The following is a 10,189-nucleotide window of genomic DNA, read 5'->3' as shown; positions in this document are numbered from 1 at the left end:
GGGTAACCCCCCCCCCCCCCCAAACACTGCCGTTGATCCCTGAACATTCATGATACCATGTTTTTCGTACGTACTTACCCTTCCAGTATCAGCAGCCTGCCAATACTCAGTAAGCTAAATGTACCACGTTTTCCGTATCTTCTTTCTGGATTTTGTAAGTTCTCCTGTTGTGATAGTTAAACAGAAGCTGCTGGTTTCACTACGCTTCTTCCCCCATCACGTGCTTCCTGTAGTAGGTCCTGTAGAACTAGGCTGGCAAGTGACAGACTGACTTTTTAATCACCCTTCCTGTTCCTGCGTGTTAGTTACGCAGTCTCTATTCCAGCAAACGCCCTTTCATTTCACCTCAATATATATTTTTCACCTACTGTTTGTTGTTGTTCTTATCAATCCTGACAGCGTAACTATAGCAAACACCTCAGAAGCGCTGCCACTGTATATGTTTGCCAATTATGCGTTTATATTTCTGTTTGTTTCATCCCCAAATCAAGTTAAAAATCCATGTAACAAATCAACTTCTTTCTCCTGTTTGTTTGTTTGTTTGTTTGTTTTAATTACTGCTATTCTACAGTGAAAACAATCTTCAGGAAGACCTCTTTGATCAGATACTTGTTGGGAAGCTGGAATTTCCTTCTCCCTACTGGGATAACATCACCGATTCAGCAAAGGTACTGATACGTTTTCCAGACTGAAACAGCGCTTCCGACCAGCCCCCGAAAAGGCTGTGCTCTGGTGGAAAGGCAGAATAGGAGATTCAGAGCAGACTCCTACCCACTCTTCCAGCTGCTGTGCTTTTTAGTTATCTTAACAGTGCTTGATGAAAGCTCCGGTTTTGTGGGCCGTCATGTTGATGTCTGAGTGAGCAAGTGTAGCAGAATGCCAGCTGCATTCAGTGAACACCACTTGGTATTCAGTTTACTTAACGATGGACTATTACAGCAGGTTCAGACCTTCAGCTGTAAAGTAAGTGTCTCTCTGAATTTTTCCGTCATATCACTCTTAAAAAAAAAAAACCCAAAAATTATTGTTACGTGGACTGAATGCAGTTGACATCATTTGTTCCTGTTTTACCTGAGACAGTTATTAGAACAAGAGGTGCAGTCAGCTTGATTTTCCATGGCTGATAGTTCCCCCATTATCAATCATTGCCGCTTGTGTTTACAAATATTTTGTCTGAGGGATAAACAGGCCAAATTTTAAGCCCCACTTCTCAAGCTAATTCAGTAACATGCTCTGAATGATATCTGAGGTCTCTAATTATCAAGTGGAGATTGTTATCCAGACTATGAGAAGTTGCTTTTTTTTCCCTGCATTTCCCGATGGCTCTTTATCCATTTGCCAGCATTTCCCAAGCTCACGTTGTCTCACACACACGCTGAACAAACAAGGCACTCAGTCTGGTACTAGAGGTGACCTTTCACTTCAGGCAGACTAAATAACTTGGCTGGTTGGGAAGTCTCCCAGGTATGATGTTATCTGCTTGAAGAAGCCATTTCCCAACACTGAAGTGATGAACAGTCTCCTTGAAATACTCTTGATAAGAATATGGAGACTGGTAAGTTGGAGGCTATAAAAGGTTTTTCTAGGGCAGTTTGGCTCCAAGTATGTGAAGTTGTTCTCTTGGGAGAGGGATGTATTTGTCTTAATAGGCTTGTAGAACTGGGAGTTAGTTACACCAGTAAACTAGTTGTTACTTGCATACGAACAACTGTGAATGAATAAACAACTGATGAAAGTTGGTTTGGAATTTTTTTAATCCATTTTCTTTTAACTTTTTATTTTATCACTGCTTTGTATCAATGACCTCTTTAAGGTTTATCATATCTATAGGCACTGCTAACAGAAGGCCCATGGAAGTATTTAATAAAGCTGAAGACATCGGCTCTAGTGCCTCTAAAATACGATGAAAGCCACAATACCAAATTTTGGGGGATTAACCATGTAATTAGTTTCTGTGTATTTGCTTTTTCCTATACCAAGTGCTCCTTAGCTGATGAAGTGAGTTAAATGTCTTTTATTCTTCTGGCACAACACAGAAGAGACCACAGTTTTCAAATAACTTCAGCAGTTGCTTGAATGTCAGATGCAGTTTCTTGCCTCTGATGTGTGCTCGCGGGAACTGTGCGTGTACTGCCCACGCGCAGTCTCATCTGTCCCAGCTTTGTTCTCGTCCTGGTCACCTGTGTGAAGATATGGTAAACAAACTGGAACATTATAGCTGGGGGGGTTTTAACATTTCCTTCTCATCTGGTTTCAAAAGACTCAGCAGGAGGTGAGGCTATGAAATGTGCTGTCCAGCATACTCCTAAAAGTAAAGGGCAAAGGGTTTGTTCCACTGACGTCACACTGGTATCACTGGTACAGGTATCAGCATGAGCTGCACTTTTTCTCACCCAGGTAGCAAGAAATTGCACTGAAAAGCACTTGGTGAAACAATATTTTTTGATTGTAATATCCTTCTCCACTCTCCTCAAACTCTTCATTTTTTTAATCTTTTTTTGTTTTTTCCAATAAAGGAGTTAATTAGCCTGATGTTACATGTGAACGCTGAAGCCCGCTACACAGCAGCACAGATCCTAAGCCATCCCTGGGTGTCAGTGAGTAAATTCCATTTTACGTGTCTCTATCTCGGTATGAAATCTGTAAATCTGACCGTTAAAGTACGGTTTGCAGAAGCAGCAATACACTTCTACCGTTTCTCGGTCTATTGACCCACTAGTCCCATTTGCACGTAAGAGACCAGCAGGAGGCTGAACCAGCTCGAACTGCACCGTTAGCTTCTGTGCTCTGAAGAACAGAGTGAGGGTATCACTTGCTGGCTGCGATTGCTAGAATCCTGCTTCGACAGACCACGACAGGCAGACGGGTGACTCGGGCATCTTTCTTGTTATTTCACATTCAACCTAGAAAAGAGTCATCTCAGAAACGTGTATGTGAGCAGTGCACGTTGGCATCTTACTTGCTGCGATGCTACTTACTGAAAGTACGACCTCCTGTTTCTTGAAGCACTTCAAGCTTCATAAGAGAAATATAATTAGCAAATAAAAATACTTAATTTAAACACAAGGACCGAACTGTTGGCTGCCAGGTCCTTCATCTCTTGGGGCAGCAGCAGTGGGGAACACTGCAGTGTGTTGGTTATTGGTTTTAAATCTGTTCACTTTTCATCAGTTCAAAGGTTTACATGGATGTAGAAAACATTTATGTCCACACACATTTTAAAAGCGGGACTGAATATGATCTCTGGAGTCCCCTCAAACAAAAGCAGACACCTACAGTGAGTGTGTCTGTGCGTAACACCTCCTCTCAAATGTATTTGTGGTACTGTGTAATGTCGCCACACCTAGGACATGACGGACCATTTAAATTGCCAAATGACAAATATGCTTGTTATTTTTAACATGCCTAAATCAAACTTGCAGCTTCTTATAATCATGGGACAAACCGCTGGACTGAAAGTATACAGTGTCACCTGGCATTTTAAGAACTAGAAGTTCCTACAAAAAGCAGTGGTTGCTACATTCCTTTCCTCGGTAACGTGTATTAACCCATTTGAAGTGTGTCTCATGTCACAGCGTGTGACGGAGGGCTGCCTGCCTGCGTGCTGACTGGCATTAAAGAGCAGGAAGAACCTGGTTCTCTTTTACTCCGTTAGTTACGCTCAAATGTAGTTCTGTTTTTTTCCTAATTTTGAATATTGTGTTTATTCATATACAGGATGATGCTTCCCAGGAGAATAATATGCAAGCTGAAGTTACAGGTAAACTGAAGCAGCACTTTAATAACACCCTACCCAAGCAAAATACCACCTCTGCTGGGGTTTCTGTCATCATGGTAAGAGAAAGGAACTTTTTTATACGTTGATACTGTACTCGGCATACTTTTCTAACAGTGCTCTATGAGCATGTGTGGTGTAAGAGCAGCAAAAGCAAAGCTAGAATAGTCTCTAATTTTTGTCTTTATGTATCGTGTGGATTGTCTCATCATTGCTTGAGGGCAACAGTGTGCTAGCTAAGCTATGAGAACAGAAACATGTGACCACTAAGTAGTTGTATGTTGAAATAAAGCTTATTAACGATTTGAATATTTTACTATAAAAACTGTGATTTTTTTTGTTATACTGACTACCTAATTACCTAAATAGGCTCTTCCCCTCCGCCCAACCAAGTATTGTTTGATCTTGAGCATACCACTGCGCTTGCTGGGACACAGGACTCCATTTCAGAATCTTCCCCTTATATTGAATGTTCACCACCTTAATTTTGTCCCAGTCTAACCCCCGCTGTGGTTTTCCTATTCCCTAACGGGGAACTTTCTTCAGAGCATACAAAGGAAGAGTAATGCCAGAAGGTGGACGTGTGAATCACGCTAGAAGAAAGGGCAGTTACTGTTACCAGTACCTGGACCTGCACTTGTCACTGACGAGCTGCTTTTGCAGAAAACGCGCAACGGCTACAGAGGCTGAACTGCCCTTCCCTTCCTACTGTGGCCTGTTCTGGTCCCAGCAAGGATGAACACTGCACACAAAAGGTGGCTTCAGTTAGTTACTAAAGCGAAAAGCAAAACCATCTATGATTTCCACTGCCACCCTTCCCCGTTAGTATTAATTATTCTCAAAGTCCATTCATTTAGGCATCTGAAAGGAGGAAAATGCAAATAATGTTTCTGCATACTTATATGCTTTTGCAAATACACTTATGTGAATTAAATAGGTCAAGGATTTAAATGGAGGTAAAGTGGTAACTTACTTAAAAATGAGAGAAGGCAGAAAACGGATTTCAGGTTCATGCTGTTGTCTACATTTCGTTTGACAGTTTGACTTGACAGTTTGAGAGGGACTTCAGAGCTTCATTCTTTATACTGTTGAGACTATGGATAAGCCTGAAGCTGAAAACTGGTATAAAATGCACTATATGTAATAAGAGCAATTTTAATTCTAACTCTCGGCCCCTCTCCAACTTGCATGCCACTTAAGCCTGTCTCAGACCTCTGACACAGCGTAGCTTCTGGCTTCTTATTGGTGTGGGGTTTTTTCTGATTCTGTTAGCTACTGACATGCCTTCAGCCAGGAAAGTACGCCTTTTTAAAACTTCCCAATGTCCCTTTTCCTGCCTTATTTCCTTCTATCAGGTACAGAAGGATGTAAATAAATGCATAATTACTTGTTTCTCAATGCAGCTCCCAGTTACTGCTGAAGGGAAAAGTTAACTTCTTGCTCAAAACACTGTAATCCAGTGAGGGTTAAAGCCCCCCATTTGTTACTCTTGCTCTGGCATATCTAGAGCCTTGAAATTTAGTTATCTTCATGTTAGAAAGGTCTTCGCTTGTACCAGCACTCACAGTTTAACTCACAGTCGCGCACAGTACTGTAATTCTCATGGATTGCAGTGCAGCGCTGTATCAGTCCACCCGCGTACTGAACTGAATCCCCTTAGCATCACCTCCTCCAAACACCGGCATCTGGCCAGTGCCGATAATACCAGCAGGTGGCACATAAGTGAAACTGCACATACCTACCTCAGTGTTCTTGCACAGGAGCCTCTCTCTGCCCCTAAAAGCATGTTGCTGCGAATTCATTACTGATTTCTTTGTCGATTTCAAAATGTTCTGTAAATCTGAATTTGTTGCAATTGTGTTAGTTCTGCTTAAAGTAAGTCTAGTTTCTGTCCCTTGCTTCCTTCCCTTCTCCTCCTTTCCCAACGCCTGCATTGCTTTCTTCTGAGTAGGTCCAAGGCAATGGTACGTACTAACTGCGATGCTTTGTTCTGCTGCACAAAAAAATACATGTTCTCCATTTTTAACAAGAAGAAAGGAGAAATAACTAACTCAGCCAGTCTGAAGTGGAAAGAGCTTTACAGCCATGCAAAAACAGCAAAGGAAAATCTTTCACCCTTACTTACAGAAACGTTTTCTGCAGTAAGTGAGGCACATCATTTGAAATACTCTAAGCAAACACTGATATAACAAGCTATTTTTTTTTTTCCTTCCTCAGACATATCTTGATTTATTCCCCTGGGAGTAATTTTGTGTGTGTGCGTGTGTATTCAAAAGCAATTAGAAAAAAGTGAGAGTCCTATGAAGACAGAATAAAAAAAAAACCCAAACCCAAAAACACTGAAATAAGCATTTTTTTCAATTTGAAATAAAATTTTTGTCACTTTAGCCTTTACAGTATCAGAGGCAGTCAGAAGGTAAGTCAGTCCTAAATTATTAAAACAATTCTTACTTACCAACAGCAGATTTAAGTATCCCCTTCAATCTTAAAAAAAAAAAACAACCGACCCCTAAATGACATCAGGTAGGTATGTATTGCCATGTGCAAGGTGTGACAGGCATCAGAGCTGAGCACAGGGGAAGATCACCACGGGCATGAACTGCAAGCATTTCCTTTCCCATTTAAACAACTTATTCTGCCACTGAAAATGCAGAAACCTGTTTGTCCACAACTCCTTTTCCAGCAAGCGAGAGAGGAAATGTAATCCTGCCCGCACAGCAGCCGCTTCGGGAAGGATGAAACTACGGCACGTCACAGCTAATCTCAAAAGCACAGATACGGTTCAGGTAGTCAGTTCATCACTCCTTTCCATGCTCCATTTACACGGTCGACTGGTAGCAGCAGAGGGTTTCGCTGGGTACTTGCATTTTCTCATTGTACCTTATGCTAGTGGACTAATGATGTAACTCGATTGGAGGAAAAAAAACCCCAACAAACCAACTTACCAAAACCAAACCACCCTAAATTCAAATCACTCAGCCTTTTCTTGGGGGAACAGTTATACTCAGTAACTTTGGTCTGAAAAGGGCTGGCAGGAAGGGCCCGGGAGAGGAGGAGTATCGTGAGGCTGCTTTGCCCCAGCACACAGCCACATTGTTATACAAAACAGGACAGTTTCAGCAGGGAGGGTCTGAGTGAGACTGATTCCAGAACAACCCACAGAGAGAAACTCTTCTGTACCATCGTCTGGTTTGTTACAGACACTGTATTAGTAAGGTTTCACTACGTATCATGTGGTTCCTTGTGTCCGCAACCACACAGGTACGTAACTTTTGCTAATAGCTGGTATGAGGAGTTCCTGACGTATCATAACCACTCAGGTCAACTTTTTTCCACATCAGACTTGCGAGACTAGATTTTAAACTTGCACTGACGTGGCAAACGTATGCTGGAAGACAAGTTTTCCTTGTTGTCCAAAGTCAGCACCACAAAAAACTACAATTAATTATATATAAGATTTCTAATGTTATTTCTCCTTTTTTTGAGTCTCATGCATGCACTTACCGTCTCGTAGATCGTTTATAACCCTGAAGTTAAGACTTTTTGATTTAACTGCTCTTTTCATATTTTGCCTTGGGTTTTTTGTTTGTTCGTTTGTTTTTAGAACACAGCTCTAGATAAAGAGGGTCAGATTTTCTGCAGCAAGCGCTGTCAGGACTCTGGTAGAGCTGGAATGGAGAAAACTTCTGCAATTGCTGCTGCAGCTGATGATTCTCGTGTGGCTGGGTCCAAGACCCCCTTCCCTGCTGCTTCTGAGCCACTCAGATCCCCCAAGCTCCCTGCCTCCGTATCGCCCGAGTTTGCTGGGGATCAGCCTGGTGCATAGGACTGATGAAACCAAACCCAAGGGAAGCTCCCTGCACGCTCTCTGCAATCTCTCGTCATTTCACACGACAGTCTGTTTTCTGTTTGCGTGCACCCTCTCGTGGCGAGCCCAAGGCAGGCTCTGTCACGGGAGACTGATCTTCTAACAGCGGGTGAGTGAATGTGCGTTTTGAGTGCTCTTTGCCTTTGTCTTGAGAACGGCAGCAGGGGAAAGATTCTGGCAAGGTTAGATGATTTTGAAGTTATCTGTGTTAGTTTAATGAACTGCATTTCACAGAGCCTTTCGCTCTCAATAGACTAACTTATGGTGTAGCTAACCATATTTTTATATGCGCAGTGAGACGATCAATAGTTACCTGGCCTCACCTCTACAAGCAGGCCCCGTCCTGTTCTTCTGATGAGGATTCTCAGAAAAGTGGGAGAGGAAGACAAGGGAATAAAATTTATATTCACCTTCTGTTATGATGCCTCTATTTTTAGCCTAGTTTCTACTAAACTTGAAGAGGCAAATTTTCGCAAAGAAATTTTTTAGTGGACTAATTGTAAAATATCATGAGACAAAAATTGGAGATAGCTGGAAGGATGGTTGTTTTGGCATCAAGTTTGTTATCTGACTTGCAGGGTAGTGTTTAGATAATATGAATTTAAATAAAGTGACCTGGATGTAAACATGAGCACTGGACATTTGTTTGTAACAAAGACTGGAGTCAAGGAAGCCTTTTTGTCCCAGCCATTTTGTATCCTACCACAAGAGTCCCATCCGCACCTCTCTCCAGGGTCAGACTACCTATGAGATAGAGAAAACAAAATTACTTTGGACCTGGGAAGGGAAAGCCTGCTGCATGTAACCTAAGCTAGGCTGAGCAGAGCAGCCACTAGTTCTAGGGTGAGCTCCTACCAACAGCTGCCATCAATAGCTATCGAGTTCGTCAGTGCTGTCCCCCTAGTCAGCTGGCGCAGGCACTGGAAACGAGGACTGGGTAGCAGCTATCCTTAATCTGCAGTCGTGAGATGATAGATGAGGTTTTATCTTTACCATAATGCTTAGTTCAATATCGTATGTATTCAGCTTACTCTTTTCCTTTGCTCGTTCTGACAAATTGGCCATAGGTCATTTTCTTTCGTAGCTATACTTTCTACTAGAATTGTAAAAGACCGACCTGCAATAAACTTTCTTCATTTAAAAAAAAAATAGTAATTCGTTTCTTTGAGAACTCTGTTATTTTGTCAGTGAAAAAGTCGCATTAGTCCCTCTGGACAGCCGAACCAGTTATGAACCTACCAAAAAAGATTTCATGAAGCAATCCCATAACCTTTTAAAGTTCACTGACTGCTGTAGAAGATGACATACATAGGTAGTACATGACTGAACGTAAGTATTTTACCTTTTGAAGAGGCAATTAAAATCAAAGAGTACCAGCTGATAACTTAAGGTCAGTTGATAAGACTATGCCAGAACACACCTATTCAAAAGCAGTGACAGCAGCTGGAAAAGGTGATCACGTGGCAAACATGATTGGATACAAACGTGGCATAGCTGGGCAAGTGCTGAACTCCGTGTACAGCCGCAGGAAAATCATATCACCACTCCATACCTTAGTGTCGTTCCACCGATGCTCAATCTATCTGTGGGTGCTGCTCAGGGTGTCACAGCTAAAAATAAAAACATGCTGGTTAACAGTAAAACGTGTAAGGAAGGTTCGTAAGTACTGTGTTTGGTTTGTTATACCTACTGCTCTCTCCTTTAATCCGTCGCTCTGTGTAGACCATCAGTTGCTGCAAGAAGGCAAAAATAGAAAAGAAACTGTAAAACACAACGATGCTGTCTGCTCTACAGGGAAACAAACTACTCTAGAAACTGTAAACGCAAGTTTTACAGTTGTCAAAGAGGACTCTTTTGTTTCATAACAGTAGCTGAAATTCCTGTGCCGTTTTGATAGATACTGATTAAATGCCACTTTTTTCAAACAGTCAGCAGTGACAGCACAACTGCTACCACGCCTGCCTTTTAAAAACTGAATTACCAAAAAAAGTGTGTGTCTCTTAAAAAATCCCTGGTCTTTTGAGCTCCTTTGAACACGCGTAGCTCTTCACATATCCCAGTGGAGCCAATTCCTGCAGTTCTAGATATGAAATTCCCAAAGTGAATTCTCCCGTTGTTGCAAATCAGTGTAACACCAAGTTCTCTGGTGGTACAAGATTCCCACCAAAATTTACCCTTACAGACAATAAACCCCATTCTTGAACTTATAAAATTACTTACAATAATTGTCAAAATACATTCAGGCAGATGGTGGTTTATGATAATGGTAATTTCAGGGAGTATTGGCTCATGCCTACAGCTGGATTAGGAATATTGACGTAGGTCAGTACCTCCTTCTTTGGGCTGCTTTGGTAAGCGAAGAGCTCTTGTTTTCAGATGCAGACACAGTTCCCCCCATCTAAACTGAATACTTTCTGGTGAGACACTAGGGGGAAGTAATGACTCAAACTAACACATCGCAGGGTATTTTTTCCTAAATTAAATAATTACATCTGATTCTTTAAATATATAAAATAAATAATTATATATGTAAGATACCAGAAAGT

The 10,189-nt window shown here is 41.7% G+C and overlaps 1 protein-coding gene across 1 annotated transcript in view; it reads left to right on the top strand.

The window, feature by feature from the left end:
- The window catches only part of LOC104498195 (serine/threonine-protein kinase DCLK2-like), a gene marked incomplete at its 5' end in the record, with an annotated part of 25,562 nt that extends 18,166 nt beyond the window's left edge, over nt 1-7,396 (top strand). Inside the window, 5 exons of the mRNA XM_010141547.1 lie at nt 572-668; nt 2,517-2,597; nt 3,718-3,834; nt 5,727-5,739; nt 7,380-7,396. Of these exons, the coding sequence (XP_010139849.1) occupies nt 572-668; nt 2,517-2,597; nt 3,718-3,834; nt 5,727-5,739; nt 7,380-7,396 (325 nt within the window). The remainder of the gene's footprint in view (nt 1-571; nt 669-2,516; nt 2,598-3,717; nt 3,835-5,726; nt 5,740-7,379) is intronic.
- Nucleotides 7,397-10,189: the final 2,793 nt, after the last annotated feature.

Source organism: Buceros rhinoceros, unplaced genomic scaffold (assembly GCF_000710305.1).
Source record: "Buceros rhinoceros silvestris isolate BGI_N320 unplaced genomic scaffold, ASM71030v1 scaffold17098, whole genome shotgun sequence".
NCBI lineage: Eukaryota > Metazoa > Chordata > Aves > Bucerotiformes > Bucerotidae > Buceros > Buceros rhinoceros.
The sequence above is the reverse complement of the archived record's forward strand: the minus strand, read 5'-3'. Positions and strand labels throughout refer to the sequence as shown.